This window comes from Dromiciops gliroides, chromosome 3 (assembly GCF_019393635.1).
Source record: "Dromiciops gliroides isolate mDroGli1 chromosome 3, mDroGli1.pri, whole genome shotgun sequence".
NCBI lineage: Eukaryota > Metazoa > Chordata > Mammalia > Microbiotheria > Microbiotheriidae > Dromiciops > Dromiciops gliroides.
In genome coordinates this window covers 29,916,925-29,938,553 of record NC_057863.1, presented here as the reverse complement: position 1 = coordinate 29,938,553, position 21,629 = coordinate 29,916,925, and the positions used below count along the sequence as shown (strand labels likewise).

Genomic DNA, 21,629 nt, shown 5'->3' with positions numbered 1-21,629 from the left:
TGGTAATCTCATTAGTTCCCATGAGTTTTTCTCTATGCTGGTGAGATGAGATGAGATGAGAGAGAGAGAGAGAGAGAGAGAGAGAGAGAGATACCTTGGTTTATCCAAAGTAATTAGAAAGCTATTGTAGTTTACTATGTGAGGAAGGGGGAGGTTCCATGGGCAAATCACCATATGAGAAAACTTACTTTGGCAGTTGAGTAAAGAAGGTATTGGACTAAGTCATTCCCCATTTGAGAAATGGTCAAAGGATATGAACAGGCAGTTTTCTGATGAAATAAAAGCTATCTATTACCATATGAAAAAATGCTCTAAATAACTATTGACTAGAGAAATGCAAATTAAAACAACTCTGAGATACCACCTGACACCTATCACGTTGGCTAATATGACAAAAAAGGGAAACAATAAATGTTGGAGAAGCTGTGGAAAAATTGGAATACTAATGCATTGTTGGTGGAGCTGTGAACTGATCCAACCATTCTGGAGAACAATTTGGAACTATTCCCAAAGGGCTATAAAGCTGTGCATACCTTTGACTCAGGAAAGCCATTATTGGGTCTTTTTACCAAAGAGATCATAAAAAAGGGAAAAGGACCCACATGTACAAAAATATTTATAGCTGTTCTTTTTGTAGTGGCAAGAAATTGGAAATTGAGGGAATGCCCATCAATTGGGGAATGGTTGAACAAGTTGTGGTATATGAATGTAATGGAATACTATTGTGCTGTAAGAAATGATGAGCAGGCAGATTTCAGAGAAACCTGGAAGGAAGGACTTGCATGGGCTGATGATGGGTGAGATGAGCAGAACCAGGAGAACATTGTACACAGTATTAACAACATTGTGTGTTGATCAACTGTGATAGACTTGACTCTTCTCAGCAATACAATGGACTGAGATAGTTCCAAAGGACTCATAAGAGAAAATGCTTTCCAAATCCAGAAAAAAAGAACAGTGGAATCTAGATGCAGATTGAACCATACTATTTCTACTTTTCTGTTTTTCTTTTTTGAGGTTTTCCCCTTTTGCTCTGATTCTTCTTTCATAGCATGACTAATGCAGAAATATGTTTAATGTGATTGTACATATATAACCTATATTATATTGCTTGGTGTCTTGGGGAGGGGGGAGGGAGGGAGAAAAATTTGAAACTAGGAATCTTATAAAAGCAAATGTTGAAAACTATCTCTACATGTAACTGGAAAATAATAAACTACCTTTATGAAAAAAAAGAATGTATTTAATGTATTGTAATAGGGGGAGAGTTAGGCTAGCTAGAGGAAATAGAAGGCTATTGTGATAGATGATGAGGGCATGACCAGAAAGAATAGGGGGAAGGGAAGGTTGTGGAGGTAGGAATGACAAAGCCTGAGGATGTTTTAGTTATATGGGCTGAAGGAGAGTAAGGAATCAAGGATGCAAACCTAAGTGACTGAGAGGAAGGTGGTTGTTTGAAGTAAAATATGATGAGCTCTGTTTTGAACATGCAACATTTAGGGTGCCTGGGTAAAATCCATTTTGATATGTCCCCAAGACAGTCAGGGCTTTTGTATTGTAGCAAAATTGAGAAGAAATAAGTATATAGGTTAATCTGCTTATATGTTCCCTTGCTGTATCATTCAAGGGAACAAACAAATGAATTAAGGAAAATATCCTACCCATTGGTTGCACTCAGGAAGGAAAATTTACTGAAAGATATGGGCAAGAATCACAGCATGACACTTGGGTGATGCATTGTTTCATTTTGTGGAATTGCTTCCCCCCTTCCCTTTTTTTGTTTTGTATTCTTAGTTACAAGGGAGTAGAAACAAGAAAGTAACATATAGAACTTAAGTGGAAATAACAATAACAATGAAATAATAGAAATTGAATCCTATGACATGATACGGACCAAGCTTAGCTCCAAAGAAGACATCTGTGAAGGGACTTTGTCCTAATTTGAGAGGGAGGTGGGGAACCTTGTGTGTGGAGTTCTGTAACTAAAGTCTGGCTCTTTCAACTTGTTGGCTTATCACAGAGCCTGGCACACAGTAGACACTTAATAAATGTTCTTTGATTGATTTTTGGTTGGTTTTGATGAGCTATTTTATTCTCTTTTTTATTTTTTGTTATAAGGGATTGCTCTCTGGAAGAGGCAAGAAGGGTCCAATAGAAAATATAAGTGATATAAAAATGAAATATATTTTTGAAAATTCAATTCAAAAATTAAAATACAGCTTCCCAGGATCAAGTATTTTAACATTTTTTTTATCCCCAAGAAGAAACCATTATAAATAAGAAAAGCGTATTTACTTTCTTTGGGTCCCAAGCTACCTTTATGTTTTAAATATGTTATTCCCTAGACAGACAAGGTGACCTTGTATATCTCATTCTCTTGCTTTGCTGACAATTAGGTCCACTATGCCAGTGGGCACTGGCACCTTCCAGTCTTTGGGTCACACTGTCCTGGGCCACAGAAACACAACAGAGCACAATTTCTCCCATAGTGATTTTCAGGACAAACTACAGGAAAAACAACATGAGCAGATTTTTCTCATTAAAACATTCTGGCGGTCAGTGGACTTTTTTTTTTTTTAACTTTGTAATACAAGGCCCCTTCTTTTAATCAAACAGCCTTTTTTGACTTGCCTTCTGTTCACTTTTGAGTCTAAAAAAGTTGCTTTCAAAAGGAAAAGAAATTGTTCAAAGCTTTGCTTATTTTTTCATAGCAATCTGAGTTGACATTAGGAATTTCCAACCAAACACGTAGTGTCAAAACACTTTGATTAGAAATCTCTCGTGCAAATCAGGGGCCTCAAATGGTCCCAATTTAGACTGAAGCTCACCTTTAAAAAATGTACTTATTCTTCTTTAGTGTCGAAAACACTGGATTTGGAACCAGATTTAGAGGTCAGATCCTAGCTTGACCATTTTGTTCCTTCAGGACCTTGAGATAATCATTTTAATCTCCAAGAATCTCAGATTCCTAATCTCTAAAATGAGAGGATGGGATCAGGCCTTTTTAGCTCTCAATCTTGGTCACAAAATGGTTTCCTTAGAAGTGTAGTTTGTACTTTCAAATACCTAGATGGGATCTTTTTGTAAGCAGGTCTTCACTGCTGAAACCAAGCAGAGAATACTATGTGTGTAAGAGGTACGGGCTCAGCATTATTTTTGCTGGCTCTTGTAAATTGGTTGATAAATATTCTTTAGTCTCATGTGTCTTCTTGTTCCCAATAAGACTAACCCTAAGCATAGAGCCTGGCACATCCCTGCTTGCTTGACTACAAGCACAATACCATCATATATTAGCACAAGAGGGGCCTTGACAATGATCTGGTTCCTCTTGTCTGATAAATGAGGAAAAAATGAGGCCATGATGTGACTTGTCTAAGTTCTCATATCTGACAGGTAGAAGATTGGGACTAGAATTCAATTTCTTTGGCCCCGTTACTATGCCATATTAACTTCCTACAGAGTACCTATAACATGATACATCAGTGGTTCAGACATCATCCCCAAATGTCTTGTATAGAATTCAGATAAATATGCTAGTTATTTTCCAATCCATTCCATTAAATTAAAAAAAAACCCAACATTTATTGTCATCACCACCACCACCATTAGCATCATCCTCATCCTCTTCATTTGTAAGGTACTATGATAGTAGCTGGGCTACAAAGACAAAATAAGAAGCTTGCCTGCAGGCAGGTTATATTCTACTTGTATCCTGTGGCTTAGCTGAATAATTGTCTTTGCTTCCCATGTGTTTTTTAAATGGAGTTAAGACAGTGTAAGCATAGAGTCTATATATAGTACCTAGTACATATTAGAGACTCAAAAAACAAATGTTTGTTGAATTGAAACTGAATGTTCAATTTAATTCAAAACACATTTGTTTAATGCTTCCTATGTGGCAGGTGTGGGAAATATGAATACAGAAAGGAATCACTTCCTTCCCACAAGGAGCTGATGTCCTATCTGGAAGGAATCAATGTGTACACAGAGAATTTAAAGATGAAATATGGGATAAAGTCTGTGACTTTGTTAGTTACAAGAACACTTGGTTGAGGAAGCTTCCTATATTAAGGCAGGTTGGCACCTTCTTGGCAATCTATAATCTAATGCATTGCCTGAAGCAGAACAACACTCTCAATGTGGCCAAAGTGGATTAAAATGTAATTAGGAAACATTGAACAAAATAAATAAAATAGGATAGAATGTGGATAATGTTAATGTATGGTTTGCTAAGTCAATATGCATAGTTTAGTGGTTCTACTTTATTTTTTTTTTCTTTTTCTTTTCTTTTTTTTTTTTTTTTTGTGGTTGGCTCTACTTTCTACTGGAGTTTGATACCACTGGCCAGAGTCCTGAGAGATTACATGTTTTATGGAAAGTACCAAGGCTAGCCAGTATCAGAGGGAGAGCCTGAATCTAGGTCTTCCTGGTTTTGAGGTCAGTTCTCTCTCCACCACATTGGGCTGTTTCCCTGAAATATATTTGAACAAAATACAAGGCACTGTTATCAGGTATGAGGGAGAACTCCTTGGGACATCAGGGAAAACATAGTAAAATAGCTGTCACTTGAACTGAGTATAAAATGGATGCGGAAATTACAAGAGGTAGAGATGAGAAAGGGGAGCATTTGAAGCATAAGGTAAAGAGATGGGACGTGGCAGGGCAGCTAGGTGGCCTAATGGATAAAACACTGGCTCTGGATTCAGGAGGACCTGATTTCAAATCAGGCCTCATACACTTGACACTTACTAGCTGTGTGACCCTGGGCAAGTCACTTAACCCTCATTGCCCTGCACAAAAAAAAAAAAAGAGAGGTGGGACGTGTATAGCTTTGTTGTTATTGAGTCATTTTTCAGTTATATCTGACTTCATGACTTCATTTGGGGTTTTCTTTGCAGAGATACTAGAGTGGTTTGCATTTCCTTTTCCAGCTCATCTTACATATGAGGAAACTGAGGCAAATAGAATGAAGTGCCTTGCCTAGGGTGCCACAGCTAGTAAGTGTTTAAGGCTGCATTTGAACTCAGGTCTTCTTGACTATAGGTCCAACACTCTATCCACTATCTCATAAATAGCTGGTGTGCTGATTTGCTAGAATGAAGAGTATATGAGAGGGAATGAAGTGTGTAATACCATAGCTAAGACAGAGGACAACCAGATAATGAAGGGCTTTGAACCCCAGAGGTATAGATATTTAATCCTCAGGGCCATAGGGAGCTGTCTCATGGCTAGACCTGGGCTGTAGGAGTATCATCTTGGTAATTCTGTGAAAGATGGATTGAAGAGGGGAGAAGATTGAGTCAGAAAGACCAGTCAGGAGGATTACACTAGTCAAGGTGAGAAGAGATGAGGACCCCGACTTGTGTGGTGGCTTTGCGAGCAGAGAAGGCACAAAGCAAAAGGGGCTAGGGATTAGAATCCACACACCACTGTAACTGGATCTTCTTAGATCCAGCAAGGCATAATTTTCTTTTGTTCAGCTCTTTCCTTGTCTATTCAAACCCCAAGTATAATTTTAGGGAAACTGGATCTCCTTGCCCCGACCACTCACACTTAACTCAATGGTTCTTCGGTCATCTCAAGTTGAAGTCTCTGAGTCTCTTAGAACAGCTTTCCTTTGAGCTGGTAAATTGTTTTGGGGAAGTGGAGCTATAAGATATTGAAAATGAGTTTGAAATGTTGAACCCAGGCAGCCCCAGTCGGGTGGGATCTTGGCCAATCCATTTTCCAGTCCTGAGTCTGACCCAGCTCTGTGGGAGTGGGAGGTGCTGGGACCAGAACTCACTCTTTGGCTGGTTTCCACAAACTCCAGCTTTAAATCAAGTTCTGACAAAAGGAATACTCACCCTGAGATTTGGGTCAGTGTGTGTTTGTTTGCAATGCAGTAAATTATCAAATACAATAGCTGGGGCATTGTTTTTTCTGCTAACTGAAACTCCTGAAGACTCTCATTCAGTGCTGGCCTTGGCTCAGGGAGTAAGCTGTCCCGGCAAAATGTAGTTAACCCCTCCCGTGCCACTTCCAGTGACTTACCCTGACCACAGTCTGGGCCATTGAAGCCAGCGGGGCAGTCACAGGTGCCAAGCAGGGGGTCACAGTGGCCTCCATTCATGCATTTACACATCTTTTGGCAGTAAGGACCATAAGTGCCATCTGGGCACCCTGTTGAAAAATGAATAAAGCCACATGTTACTCTGTTCCTGGAAGCCAGCCAGCATCTCATTTCATGTTCTTGGGCACTCGGTTACTTAAACATTCGAAGTGATACTTCATTGGCTACTTTTGGTCTAGCTCAAGTTATTCCCACTTGGATCCAACCTTTTTTGGTCAGGCAGCTGTCTCAGAGCTTCGAGTCAATGTAACGAGTATTCATTAAGTACCTACTATGTGCCAGGCCCTGTGATAGGTGCTGGGGATATAGAGATAAAAAAAAGCAACTCCTGCTCTTGAATAGCTTAGATTCTATCAGATACAGGAAGAAGGCTATCACCCACCCATCCCTGAAATGACCATCCTCCTCCCCTTCTCCATGTTAGAATCCCTAATTTCTTCTAGAGCACAGCTCAGGTACCAAATCCTACACAAGACCTTTCTTGTTCTCCCAGATAGTTCATTATCTCTCTTATAGCATTGCTTTATATTGACTTATCTGTGTATGTATTATTTTTCCCCAGCAAAATATAAGCTCCTTGAGCACAGGAACTGTTTTTGATATAAATTAAATTGAAGACAAACCCTCCTCTTCCTCTCTATCCCCCATTAACATTCTGCTTGAATAGTACACATATTTTGGTATCTACTCTGGGTTCATAATGCTACACCAACAGAATAGAATCTCTGGTAGGGTCTACCATGTTGGAATGCCCTTGAGTACAGAAGCAGCATTGAACTATGTGTCTACTGCCTAGGGATGAGTTCAGCAAAGTCAATAGGAAGAGGCTCATTGACAGTCTAGTTACAAAGTAACTTGCAGCAAATCCCAGAAATGGTGAACTGAGGGACTGTGATCTGTTTCAGTGGAAGGGAATCTAGTCCCAGTGAAAACTCAAATCCTTGAAGCATTGGAGTATAGGAGGCAGAAGAAGGAGATCTCTAATATTACTCACCAACCCTCTATGTTCTGTTTTTAGGATAGAGCCCTAACCTTAAATTCAACGCAAATAAAATTGCTGTTTTGTTTAAAACAACAACAACGAAAACAACACCACCATAATAATCATCAACAGCAGCAGCGACAACAACAATAAGGAGGATGGGAGCCCACCAAGAAAACTGCTCTCTTGAAATCTAGAAGAAAGTAGTTGTCTGGGCATTACATAAGTCCCTACTGTAACGATTCAAAGCACCTAGCAGGCTTGGCACAAAGGCCCATAACACGTTTTTGGGATAACAACTCATTACTCCAATTTGTATTCTTGGAATTGTTTGTTTTTGTGCTTGAGCCATTTAAGTGTGCCTTTCCATGGGCCCTAATTAGACAATGTCGTGATTGGCCAGAATGCTTAATCCCCAATGGGCTGTTCCTCAATGCTGTCAAATGATTGCTCTAAGAACTGACATTTTTACCACCTCACACTATTTATTGATCAATTGATTTGTTTGTTTGTTTTGTGGAGCAATAAGGGTTAAGTAACTTGCCCAGGGTCACACAGCTAATAAATGTCAAGTGTCTGAGGCTGGATTTGAACTCAGGTCCTCCTGAATCCAGGGCTGGTGCTTTAACCACTGTGCCACCTAGCTGTCCCCTTACCACCTCATATTATTTACAGTTGCATCTTTAGGTCACCATAGACTGGACAATGTGTTCTGTACTGTACCTGATAATCACCTGCATGATGAATGAGGTAGATAGGGTAGGTGATATCTTTGCAGGTGAGAAAAATAAGATTCAGACAGATTAAGAGCCTTGGCCAAGGTTACACAGCTAGTAAGTGACAACAATGTGAGCTAATCATGGTTAACGATTGGGGAATCTCTAGAGGTGGCAGGATGCACTATAGGAAGAAATTATGGCTACTAACAACTGGGAAGTTACCTGAAGTGACAGGATGCCCTACAATAAGAAATATAGCCACTCAGGGCAATCATAGGCAGTGCAATGTACAGCTAGACCAGAGAGATCAAGTTAGATCGAGGGTGTAAGTAGAAGACAGCAGGAGAATAGAGACTAGCCTGTCTATCCAAGAAGAGACTGTCCCTCTGAATGAGTTGAATAAAGAACAATTGACCTTTTATGAAGCTTTAAGATGCTTCAGCTGCTGGCCTTGTGATCCTATCCATATTTCTCAGATAGCCTGGAAGAAATTATTGTAAGGTAGAAATCTGGGGGCTATCACAGCTAAGATGCCTGCACAGGGCTGGGTGAATGGAGAAAATTTCCCTTTCCTGTGTTTGCTATTCATCCTCCCAATGGGCATATTGGATAAGTCTGTATATCTTCTGCTGGATCAACCCATTTGGCATTAGCAAAGAAGAAACTTGTTCTATCTTTTATTCCTAGAAGAATTGAAAGCAATGAGTTGGGGTTATTTTCCTGCCAGATAGGATGATGTAAGTAAAAGGCTTTGCAGACCTCAAGTGCTATTAAAAACACCAGCTATAAAAACTAAGTCCAGAACTGTGGTTCTGATCACTTCTTCTATCTTCTTTATGATCAATGTAGCAGAAAGGCAAGTCAATTAGTCTAATGTGGAGCCATGTGCAACAGCCTATATTTACCATATTTAGATTTCCAATGCCCCGATGATGTGGTTGGGAAATACAATGATGTCCAATCTCCAATGATGATATCTGGAGGAGCTAGGCGATATTAAGGTGTTGACTTGGATCTTCAGTGGCCAAGTCCAGCACTCTTTTAACTGTACTTCTAGGACTATAATAATGATTGATACTTCTCCCCATTTGTTCAGTAGGAATCAGGGATAATGAGTCTGCTTGGTCATAAACTTTATCTGTGCAGGCTCTTTTTCTGTTCATCCAGTGGAGGAGATCTAATGTGGGCATTTTCCATGTGCCCTTGATAACACTAATTTCTTTTCACCTGCCTACCTATACTTCCTTTTCTCCCACTTTCACTCAATATACTTTTTTATTTCTAGGTACACATTTTCTCTCATGATGCTGATTCAGTATAAACAAGTGATGAGATTCCTTCCTAGCAGTGGAAGTCATGCTGTTGCTAGCCCCTCTGTTTACACCTTTTCCCTTTTCCAACATATTTTGAGAGTTCCATTCTTGGCCTGGTTCAGGGGGTATCCCATTGGATACAGAGCACCTATCAACTGACCAGACATCTTCATTAGGGAGCATCTCTTCCATTTATCACTGCCACCATTTACTTTTCCAACTTTATCACCAATGACTACCCTTTATATAGCCCTGTGTTCCAGTCACATCTGATCACTGAAAATTATTCAAATAAACATTGGGTTGTATCTCCTTCATACCTTTGTTCATTTCACTCTCTCTTCTAGGAAAAAAATCTCTCTAGGTTCTATCTGTTCCACTTCTACTCATCCTTCAAGATTTGACTAAAATATCATCTCCTTTGTCTAAGGTCCTACATATACCTTCTACCCTTCTCTCTGCCTTCTGCTCTTGACCTGAAGATCTTCCTTGTGGTATAGCTCTCTCTGCAGAACTCTGTAGCTTTCAAGACCCAGGCATACTTCAGAAATGTTTTTCTCACTTTTGTTGGCTCAAATGATGCTATCCTGAAAACCAGGATAAATGTCTCCATGATTTTGTTGTTGCTGTTCAGTTGTTTTTCAGTCATGTCTTACTCTTCTTGATTCCATTTGAGGTTTTCTTGGCAGAGATCCTACAGTGGTTTTCCATTTCCTTCTCTAGCTCATTTTGCAGATGAGGAAACAGGCCAACAGGGTTAAGTGTCTTGCCCAGGGTCACTCAGCTAGCATGTATCTGAGGCTAGATTTGCACTCAGGAAGAGGAGTCTTCCTGACTTCAGGTTAGGTACTCTGTCCACTGTGCCACATAGTCTAGTATTTGGAGACTGATTCCTCACTTGTGAGTACAGAGTTCACTGTACTAGAAAAGTATTATTTAAAGGAGGAAAACAAAGCCATGAGTGAATAAGCATTGTTATTCCAGATCTCTCTAAGTCCTCCGAGACCTAAATATGACAGGCTCCGTTTAAGTGTTGTCTTTGCCCTTTACTTTCTGTTGTTCAAAATGATCATAGTGGCTCCCCTCCCCTCCCTTCCCCTTTTCTCCCTTCCCCTCTCTTCTCCTCCCTCCTTTCTCTATTTTCTCTCTCCCTTCTCCCCTTCCCTCTCATCTCATTTTCATCAGTTACCATTCTCAACCCCTCTACATACCTAGTGGTTTCTAATATTCTCCTAAATGAGGGGTTTTCAATAATGTTTACATCATGAACTCATTTGTCATTCTGGTGAAATCTATGCGCCCCCCTTTTCTCAATAATATTTTAAAATGCAAGATACTTAGGATTACAATGAAAACCAATGACTATGGAATAGTAGCTATCAAAATATTAAAAATATTTTTGTAAAAAAGAGGGATTACTGGGGCAACTAGGTGGCACAGTGGATAGAGCACTGGCCCTGGATTCAGGAGGACCTGAGTTCAAATCCGGCCTCAGACACTTAACACTTACTATCTGTGTGACTCTGGGCAAGTCATTTAACCCCAATTGCCTTACCCCCCCCCAAAGAAAAGAGGGATTACCTATGGATTGGGATTTCTTAGCCTTTTTCATGGGTGTCACATACCCCTTTGGAAGTTTTGAGAAATGTATGAACCAGCCTCTTCTTTCAACCATGTGTTTATAAATTCATAACATAAAATTCATAGCATTACAAAGGAAATGAATTCTATGGAAATAGAGTTGTCACAATATTAAAAAGAAAAGAAAAGAAAAAAGCAAGGTAAGAGTTCCTATTCTAAATCAGGCCTCTACTATCTTATAAGTCTCAGGAAGAAAAGAAACCTTGGGCTTGGGGTGGGGAGGGAGAGGAGAAAGGACAATCCCAATCAGGTTATAGATAAGTCTGAGGCATTTCACATCGCTAGTCAATCCTCTGTTTTTGGTTCTTTCCTTGAACTACAGACTTTGCTTACAGGTGTAAACACAAGGCTAATTGCTTTCTCCCTGCTCATTAGGACTGTCTCCGCCTTTAACCCCTGACAATTATGGAGAAAGAAAACTTAATATAAAGCACAATTCCATAATTCAAAGACAATTTTTCCTCCTACAGTTACTGTATTATTTTGTGCCATAAAAGAAAAAAAAAACCAAACAGATCACTTTTCAACCTGCTTCACATCTTCTACTGCCATAAGACTTCAGCAATCCCTTGTAACTCACCTTTAGTCCCCAGCTCCCTCTAATTCTACTCAATAGATTTCTGATACTTTCTCTTATCCATACTTACAAATAGAGGTTTTCCTTAGATTCTTTATTTTTCATCTTAAATATCAAGATGGGTGATTTCAAAAAATCTCTCTTATTAGTATTCTCTTTCTATCATTAGAAAATGCTTCCCTGGATCCCAATCTGTGTTGACATTCTTTTTTTGGGGGGGGGATAGTGATACTTTATCTTATGATTTAGTTCCAATGACAGTGGTTAATTCAGGGATGGGGGAAAACAGACCCACACAAGTACTACTAGATTGTTTGACACTCAGTCCACTGAGTCAGCTCTTCAAGGATCTGGGATCTCACTGCATGTGGATGTCCAGATCAAATAAAACAACACATATAAAGTGTTTTTGGAAGCTTAAAGTGATATACAAATACTGATCCTCCTCCTTTTCTTCTTCTTCTTCTTCTTCTTCCTCCTCTTCTTCTTCTTCTTCTTCTTCTTCTTCTTCTTCTTCTTCTTCTTCTTCTTCTTCTTCTCCTTCTTCTTCTCCTTCTCCTCCTTCTCCTTCTCCTCCTCCTTTTCTTTCTCCTCCTCTTCCTTCTCCTTCTCCTCCTCCTTCTTCTCTTCCTCCTCCTCCTACTTTTTCTTTTCTTCCTCCTTTTCTTCCTTCTTTTCCTCCTCTTTCTCTTTCTCTGTATGCAATTAAATGTATTCATTAATTTTAATGACTTCCAGGCAATGTGCTAGGTGCCAGAAATACAAAAACAAAAATCAGTCTCCATCATCAAAGACACATTCTACCGAGGGGTATGGGGAAGTGGGAGATATGGACACAGCTAAATCAATACAGAATATACTTAAAGCAAATACTGGATGATTGGGGTGTAGTGGGATTAAAAATAAAAAATAAAAAAAATAAGAAAATACCTGAGCTGAATTTTAAAGTCAACTTGGGATTCCAAGAGACAGAGGTGTGGAGGGAGAGCATTTCAAGTTCAAAGTCATGGAGACAGGAGATGGAATGTCCTATTCAGGGATCATGAAGTAGAATAATTTGGCTACAACACAGACAAGACAGCCAAGCATTCTATTCTACTTCAATGCCCTAATTTTATGGCTAAAGAAATGGAAGTCCCAAAAGATATGGGGAGATTTTCCCAAGGTCTCACAGTTTATGAACAGGATATCCAGAGCTTGACCCAATGGCACTCTCCTAATTTGTTCAGAGTGCAGATAAACGTAGTCCAAGTGGAGGTACAACACCCAACAGTAGTTGGTATCCCTGTGTACAAGTCAAGTCTCCTTGCACCAGCGGGACACATATGCTGCTCACACATGTTTGCTATCATGATAGCTGCACATCTTTTCTACAAAAGTACCTCTTCAAGGTAAAGTGTAATTTCAGCTGAAAGGGATGGAAACTTTTTAATTAATGCTATGTTTGAATATCTATATATCTAAGATAACATTAAGGAATTTGACATTCCATGGGACTTACAATTCTTCTCTGGTACAATTATATTGAAACACTCCAAGACCATCTACAAAAGTTATAGGATTATAGATTTGCAGCTGAAGGGCAAGTTAGAAGACACCAAATTCAACTCTTCCCCAAACCATGGTCCTTTAAACTATCCCAATGACATCTTCATCTATGTTAGCTTTGAAGCTAAAGATTATGAAATTATCCAGCATAACTTTTTAATTTTTTCACAAAAGGGCTTATTGAAGCATTTATTTTGTTGACATATATTATAGTTAATTCTTAATTAAGGGGCAGCTAGGTGGTGCAGTGGATAGAGCAGTGGCCTTGGAGTCGGGAGTACCTGAGTTCAAATCCATCCTCAGACACTTAACAGTTACTAGCTGAGTGACCCTGGGCAAGTCACTTAACCCCAATTGCCTCACTAAAAAAAATTCTTAATTAAGTTATTAAGAAGTAATCAGACATTTCCTAAAAGTTCTATAAATAAGCTCCTTTTATAGAGACCTCCTTTGTAGCTATGCCTCAAACTCACATTCTCTCTAAGAAGAGCAAGGAAAGAGGTGTTTTCATAAGTTACCTGGAATCAGGATTCATCATAACATTTTCCCATACATATGTGTGTAGACAAGCACATGTATATTAATACACAAAGAAAAAAGCCTCAAACCTAATGAGATTTTTATAATTAAGACTCTAATCTCAATAAAGATAACCTACTCTTTGAAATGCATACAGGTGGTACTGTGGATAGAGCTGGGCCTGGAGTCAAGAAATCTAAGTTCAAATTTGGCCTCAGAATGTTTTTGGCCTAGCTGAATGTCTTCGGGCAAATCACTTAACTGCTGTCTGCCTCAGTTTCTTCAACAGTAAAGTAGGGATAATAATAATGCCTACCTCCCAGAGTTATGAGGGTGAGGCACTTAGCACAGTGCTTGGTCCATAGTAGGTACTATATAAATGATAGATAGTATTATTGGTACTATCAGTTATGAATATGCCACCTGTTAAAATAACTAGCTGTTATTATCATCAATTCATCTCAAACTTATGTTTTATAGTGCCCAATGCACTTTTTCACAATAGTGTTGTCAGGTAGGTAGGACAAGTATTATCATCATTTTCCACATGAGGAAACTAAGGCTGAGAGGTTTAATGACTTAGGGTCATAGTTTTGGGGCTACCACGGCCCTCAGAAGTCACCTAGTCCAACCCTCTCATTTTACCTTTTGAAAAAAGGACACTCAGAGAGGTTCAGTGATTTACTCATAGTTTCTCAGCTAATAGGTAGGTAACAGCCAAGATTCAAACTCAGGTTTCTGAAATCAAGCCCAGTGCCCTTTCTAGGACACCCAGCTACTCTGTGAATAACTGCTCACTTGCTAGTTGTATTTATCTGTATCTATGGTAATCGTGGCTTCCTCTGCCACTCTACAACCCCCAAGGAAAAATTATTTAACTCACAAGCCTGCTTTCCTCTATAACTTTGGGAATGTGTGAAAGTTGACTGTTGGAAAGATGTATGATGCATCCCTTGTCCACATGTCCTCAGACTTTAACAAGGAAGTCCACACCCAGCATGTAATGATTCTATTTGGCTGGTCTTGGAGTGAAGTTTTGGTCTTCCCTCCCTCATTTTCTTAAGCTGTATTTGGGTCATTCCTTGGCTTTTGCCCTAGCTTTCACTATTATTTCCACTCCCCAGTGGAAATTAATCTTTTCTCTCTGGCAGAGAATGTCCCATTGTTTTCTATTAAAACCCCACCAAGGATCCTGCCTCTCACTGTACCTCAAACCCTGGAAGAGGAATCTGAGTTTGGATTATGGCACATAGTCACAAGCCAAGGTGATTGACTTGATATTTTGTCCTCCACTTCTCCAACCATTGGCCTTTGGAAAGACCATCCCTCAGGTTAGGAATCCACTCATTCCTTACTTTAGAATCCTTAGCATCCTTCAATGTTCAACTCAACTATCACTTCTAACAGAAAGTTTGTCCAGACCCCTTAATTTTAAATACCCACATCCTCCTCCCTTAATTATGATGTATAAACTTATCTATTTGGATGTTGTAACAGGGGTGTGTTAGAACCAGTTCAAAAAGGTCAAGAGAGATTATTATTTAATTTTTACACCTCAGAAATTAGCGACTGCCTACAAATCAGGGCTTGATGAATCGTTTTATTGATTATGTAGGTAAGAAAGAGATAAAATGTTAACATAGGTTAAACTTAAAAGTATATCATGCTTACATCCTGCACCCCCTCCCAGAGAGCCAGCTGTTAAAAATTTACTTGAGGGCAGCTAGGTGGTGCAGTGGATAAAGCACCAGCCCTGGATTCAGGAAGACCTGAGTTCAAATCTGGTCTCAGACACTCAGTAGCTGTGTGACCCTGGTCAAGTGACTTAGCCCCAGTTGCCCCGCAAAAACAAAACAAAACAAAAACTACCTGACACCCTCTTTTTGTATCTTGCTATCTGTCTCCAGCCAACAAAATAGTTCTTTGTGAAAAGGTACTATTTTTCCTTCTATTTTTGTATCCCCAGTGCCAAGGGCTACGTCTTGTATGTGGATGGTTCTTAATGAGCACTTTGGATTTTGATCTGATTTGCACAATTAGGTAGGTTGGAGAGAATAGCAACAGCAGATTAGCACTACTCTATGCATACAGCAAGTGTTTCTCAGTATTTGTTTTGACCCAGCAGAGACTTGATTTTATGATGACCCACTTAAATACTGTTGTACTTTGTTTTCTAAAGGCTCATTGTGGGAGAATCTGGAGGTAATTGAGGCAGGGGGTAGAACAAAATTTGAAGTCACAAGATCTGGATTGCAATGTACTTTCTGCTGTTTCTGTCTATGTTCAATGTATCAGATACCTAGAATTTGCACAAAACTTAGAGGCTGTTTCTTCCAACCTTATCGTACAGATAAGGAAACTGAGACCTGGACAACTTAAGTGACTTACCCAAGGTCATGTATGTCATAAGTATGGTGGAGGGATAAAAACTACATCCTCTAAATCTTGGGCATGCCACTTAACCTCAGTTTCCTCATCTAGAAAATGAGTAACTAAATTATATGATATATAAAGACAGTTGCAGCTTTCAATCTATTATGCTCTTCTGCCTTTTAAAATTATATCTTATCTACAAGGATTTCCCTTAGGGAGAGCTAGAGTGAGTGAGTGAGAGACAGAGACAGATAGACAGATAGAGGGACATAGACAGAGACAAACTCACAGAGGAGAGGGGCAAAGAGAGAGTGAGACAAAGAAAGAGTAATAGGAGGAGAGAGAAAAAGAAAAGATGGCGAGGCAGAGAGAAACAGAAAAAGGGAGAAAGAAAGAGGAAAGAGAAAGAAATAGAGAAAGCAAGAGAGAAAGCAAGAGAGAAAGGGAGAGAGAGAAGGAGAGAGAGAGAGAGAGAGAGAGAGAGAGAGAGAGAGAGAGAGAGAGAGAGAGAGAGAGAGAAAGAAGGAGAGAGAGAATAAGAATCTCTCTGCTGAAGTTAATAAGACTTGGCCTATCTAAACTTTGTTTACTGTGAGTTGCAGTGGTAGAAGCCAGGTTTTCATTCATTTCCTGATGGCTTCTTCCTGGCACTGGGTGGGTATTCCATGACTAGTGTTTTCCAAGCCCTCTGTACCATGTGGGGGGTTTGCTCAGGAATACTATCAGTTGAATTGTCTACAGTTGCTGAAGCACTCAATGACTCACCACCCTCTAGAAGAAGAAAGACCCCATGAAGTCTGAGTATCCTAGTTTATGGAAATGGAAGGTATCCAGGCACTGAGGTTCTGCAAGTTCACAGCAGGAAGGTCTCAAGCCATGAGGCAGTTGGGTCTTTGCCCTCTGCTCTCCACACACTGGACCCAAATCTGCCCATCCTTTGAGTTCTGGACACGTGGCAGGCCTCTTTCTGCCAGCTCTTCTGCTTCCTCTGAGCCCTGCCAAGAGAAAATGTCGATTCTCTGCTCCAGAGTTGAGAACATGAAAGCCCAGTTGCTTTTGGCTGCTAGAGCCTTTGCTTCAGAGCCAGCTACACCTTTTATGGAGATTTTCTTGAACCCCTTTTCACAGTCCTGTAATTATAAGAGATGCTGCCAAGGTGCTTTTCCAGCAGCATCCAATCACATGTTGACTGGGATGGAGCCAATTCGACTTCTTAGGGAGCGGCTCCCTAAATCAAACCTCAGTTTTATAAGAAAAGGGAAATAAAAGGAAAAAAAGAAGAAAATCTTTCAAGCTAAAGTAGTTTCCCTCCTGAAGAAAAAAAAAAGTATTCCATAGCTAAACAGAATCTAAAGGTCCATTTTATTGGTTGTTTTGTTGGTTTTTAGTCATTTTGGTCAAGCCCAATTCTTCATGATCCCTTTTTAGGGGGTTTTCTTGGCATAGATACTGGAATGGTTTGCTATTTTCTTCTTTGGCTCATTTTTACTGATGAGGAAATGGAGGCAAATGGGTTAAGTGACTTGCCCAGGGTCACATAGCTAGTCATCTTTTGAGCTCAAATACGAAGTCAGGTCTTCCTGAGTCCAGGTCCTGAGCCTTAATGCACTGTGGTGCCACCCAGTTACTAATTTTTTTTGGAATGTGCTGCAAAGAAAGAATTCTGATCAAAGCAATAAGAACAGAATGGATGAAAGCTACATCTCATCATTTGAAACAAAGACAATTAATAGTTGTTGCTGACAAATAATGAGCCCAAATTAGATTGGATCCTTGATAATAGTCAGTGGCAATTTGATGACGTTTTAATGCTGGCAGTGTTTTGTGTGATCTCCCGTGACAAGTAGAGGAAAGATGGCTGGATTCAGAGTCAGAGGAGCTGAATTTGTTTTCTTAAGGACCATGTAAGTCCTGGCCAGAGGCAATTAACCTCTCTGGTTCTCAGTTTTGCTCTTCAAAATGAGGGGGTTGGATTAGATGGTCCCTGAGTCCCATATTAGTCTTATGACCTATGATCATCTGACTCCTTAAACTTCATCGTCTGTAGAAAGAGGATAATAATATATGTACTACCTTTCTCCTGAGACATCTATGAGGTTAAGTGACATGAGACATTAGAGGTTAAGTGACTGGACCAGATTCACACAGTTAAGCATCTGAGGTGGGCTTTGAATTTTGGTCTTCATGACTCTCCTACAGTATGTTACCTCTCAATGATACCTTTTGAATTGCAACAACAACAGCATCTTCAAGAGGTCCTTATTTAGGCAAATGCTTTGTTCTTACATCACGGTCACTTCCCAGCATTTGCTTTATTTTCAAGCTGTTCTTGTTCAGTCATGTCCAACTTTCCATGACCCCTTTTGGGGGAGTTTTCTTGCACATATACTGGAGTGGTTTGCCATTTCCTTCTCCAGCTAATTTTACAGATGAGGAAACTGAGGCCAACAGGGTTAAGTGACTTGCCCGGGGTCACATAGTTAATAAGTGTCTGAGGCCAGATTGAACTCAGGAAGATGAGTTTTCCTGACTCCATGCCCAGCACTCTATCCACTGTGCCAGCTAGCTGCCCTCTATTGAAACTGACCCTTTGATGAAAACAAAGTAAGCAAAGCATCAAATATACATATCTCATAGTACATGCTGTATTCTGTCCTAATAGATCTCCACTTCTCTACTGCTTCATTGTCTGTCCTTTGGGACTTTCTTTTTTTTAGTTAGGAGGAGGCATTAATTTGAATCTTTTTCATGCTTCATAAATGCAATTTAGGATTTCTAAAATGGCATCTCAATTGGTCTGATCCATTAGAACTTTATAATCCTTCAGTGTACATTGGCACAAGCACTGTGTCTAATAACTGCTTGTTGAATTGAATTATCTATTGGGCATATGTCAGAAGGGATTAAGAACTATGGACTTAATATATGCCTGTATTGGAGTTGGCCTTTTTTGGGGAGTGGGTATAGGGGAGAGAAGGGTAGGAAGAAGGGACACAAAGGTATGAAGAATCCCTACTAAATCTAATATTAATGTTGAGGTACTTTAAAAATGACCCACACAGACCAGTATTGGAGTTCAATGCACAATCCACAAAAGGAAAGGAAAGCAGACTTTGCCAAATAGAAAGGGAAAGAATGTAGCCAAGGGAGCCAAAGCTATTTTATTCTTAAGTGTACAAAAGAGTATTATAAATAATTGAAAGTTTAAAAATTAAGTATCTGACTGAGCCTCTTAAAATGTCTTTTGGGATTTTTTTAATCACACATTCTTCTACCACAAGTTTCAATGCTCCTGATAGCCTAACACATGAATGTAAGTCTTGGGGAGCAAGGGACTCATCTTTATTTTATTAGGTATCATTGAGCCAATTGGCAATTTGTCTTCTGAGCTAGTCACCATCTTCAACCCAGAATAACAATTTGTTTAATTTGATTGTTCCTAAGCAGAGTCTGTAATTGACTTTATGAATCATTTTAGATTTACTGCTTATTGCAACATATTCGTTTTTAATAACAATTGATCTTTTCCCCTCTCACTTTCCTCTTTCCCCCCTCCTTCTCTCCCTTTTCTGATTTCCCCCTCTTTGTCCCTCTTTTTTTCTCTCTCTCATCTTTCTCTTTCCCTCTGTCTCTCCCCCTCTTGTTTCTCACTCTCCCAACATCTTCTCTTTCTGTTCCTCTTTCCTCTCTCTTTATTTCTCTCTGTCTTTTCACTATCTCTTCATCTCTCTTCTTTGCAGTTTCATCTCTCTTTTTGCTTTTTTTCTATCCCCTGTGCCTGCTTGTCTCTTTCACATTTGTAGCAGAAAAAAAAGCATACAATATTCATAATAGGAGAATGTCACATATGAAAAAATATAGAGTTGCAGAGAGAATGTACATATTAATAAAAATTATTCCATCCTTAAGTGGAATAAAAAATGAGTGGGGAGCATTATTTGCATATTAGCCTCCTTACAAAGGATCTACGCTCTCTATGTCTCCTTAATGAATAAATTGCAGCTCAGAAAAATCCATGTTAAGAGCATGGTTGTTTCCATAGCAGCTGGGCAGGACTGAGTGACATTGCTTATTCTCTGCCCAGCACTGACATACCTGGTTATGGGCCTTACCACATGTGTCTAGTGGCCAAACTAAGGGAAGAGGAAATATAAACCCAATGAATTCAATTTGTCTTTGTAAATACAGCATGCACCATGAGAGCAGGGGGGAAATTTATTAAATAAGACCATTGCCTACAGAAGTGTGCTACCCTCTGGGACCTCAGTTTCATTAAATTTACTTGGGGATTAGTTCACCATTTGATTTTGTTTGGTTCAGTCAATTTGTGACCAACTGTCAAGGGCTGGCTGCAATTTTCCTGTCACTGAAGGAAATCATAGGGTGATGTCAGGTAAAATCAACTAAAATCATCGTATAATCCATGGGGGAGTGTCTATCGAGAGAATGAGGTTTTCATGGTGCCACTGACTGAAACTTCTCAGGCAGTTCCAGTCTATATACACATTAAGATGGACTGATTTTTCATCATTTGTCATTCTGTTGGGTTCATTCCCACCACACCCTTTCTCATTAGTATAAGTTAAAATTTCCACTGTAATGCCAATATAATAGTATGTCACTTTGCTTGCAAACACTTTAAGTGTAAAGGAAAGACGAACTGGTCATTTCAGGAGTAGGGTGCAGGGGGTGTCTATGTGACAGCAAAGTAAGGTGACTCAGGGAAATAATGCAGTTAAACTGTTTATTTTGTATTGGACAGATTAAAGAGGAAAAACACAATTTCTCACCTGGGTATGCTGGTGTCAGATAAGCTTCAACTATCTGCTCAGAAAACTGAATGTATCTTTTAAACATCATCCATTAAAATAATTTTAGGGGAGGCTTTTTGATGCAAGATCCAATTCTTGTTCTCCTTCAATTACATGAGTGTGTGTATGTATGTATGTATATATATGCACATACAATTAAAATAAACTTTAACTCTTGCCTATTCCCTTTATTACTAGTGTGTCCTTGGGCAAATCACTTAACCTGTCTGTTCCTCAGTTTCTGATTATGTAATGTGAAGAGGTTTGACTAGATTGGCTCTTAAAGCCTATTCTTGTTCTAAAGCAATGATCACATGATGCCATGATCTTTTCGACCTTGAGAAAATCACTTCAGTTGTCTAACTTTGGAGTACAAGTAAAATACAAAGGTGAAGGATTTCTCCTTGAATTGATGAGGGGAGGCACATATTTGAAACACCAAAGAAAAAAATCAGCCTCTTTAAGGACTATCTCCCTGCTATATTCCCCTGTGAGGTATTAGATTATGAGTCTTTCAGAAAAGGAAGTCCTGAGGACTTCTAAGGGTGGAGCCAAGATTGTGGAGTAGAGAAAGTACTCAGCTGAACTTTCCCAATATTTCTCTCTAAATGGCTCTAAAATAATGCCTCAAATATAATCCTGGAGTGGCAGAGCTAACAAAAAGTTAGAGTGAGGCATTATTCCAGCCCAAGACAACATAAGGACATTAGAAAGAGAAATCTGTGACAAGGGAGAGGAGACTGGCCTGGAGCCTATATGAATAAAACACTCGTAGTGAGCCCTGAACATGGTGCTAGAAGAAGCAGCAGTTTTAGGAGCTCTGAAGGCAGGAAGAGTAAGGGGACCTGGTAACTGGTCAGAAAGAGTTTACAGGGAAAGCACCAGACTCAGGACCAGATGCTGTTTGAAAACTCCATTACCTATACCCACTTCAGGTGTTCAAGGACATAAAGGACACTTTTGGTCAAGAGAGAGTGGAACCCCAGAGGGGGAACTTTGGCAATTGCATTTTTTATGGCCACTTCAAAGCCATA

General features: G+C 39.6%; 1 protein-coding gene across 1 annotated transcript in view; it reads right to left on the bottom strand.

Annotated features, from left to right (window-relative positions):
* LOC122749431 (EGF-like and EMI domain-containing protein 1) overlaps positions 1-21,629 on the bottom strand; it is an 808,768-nt gene that overhangs the window by 29,131 nt on the left and 758,008 nt on the right. Inside the window, exon 19 of the mRNA XM_043995804.1 lies at positions 6,034-6,162. Within this exon, the coding sequence (XP_043851739.1) occupies positions 6,034-6,162 (129 nt within the window). The remainder of the gene's footprint in view (positions 1-6,033; positions 6,163-21,629) is intronic.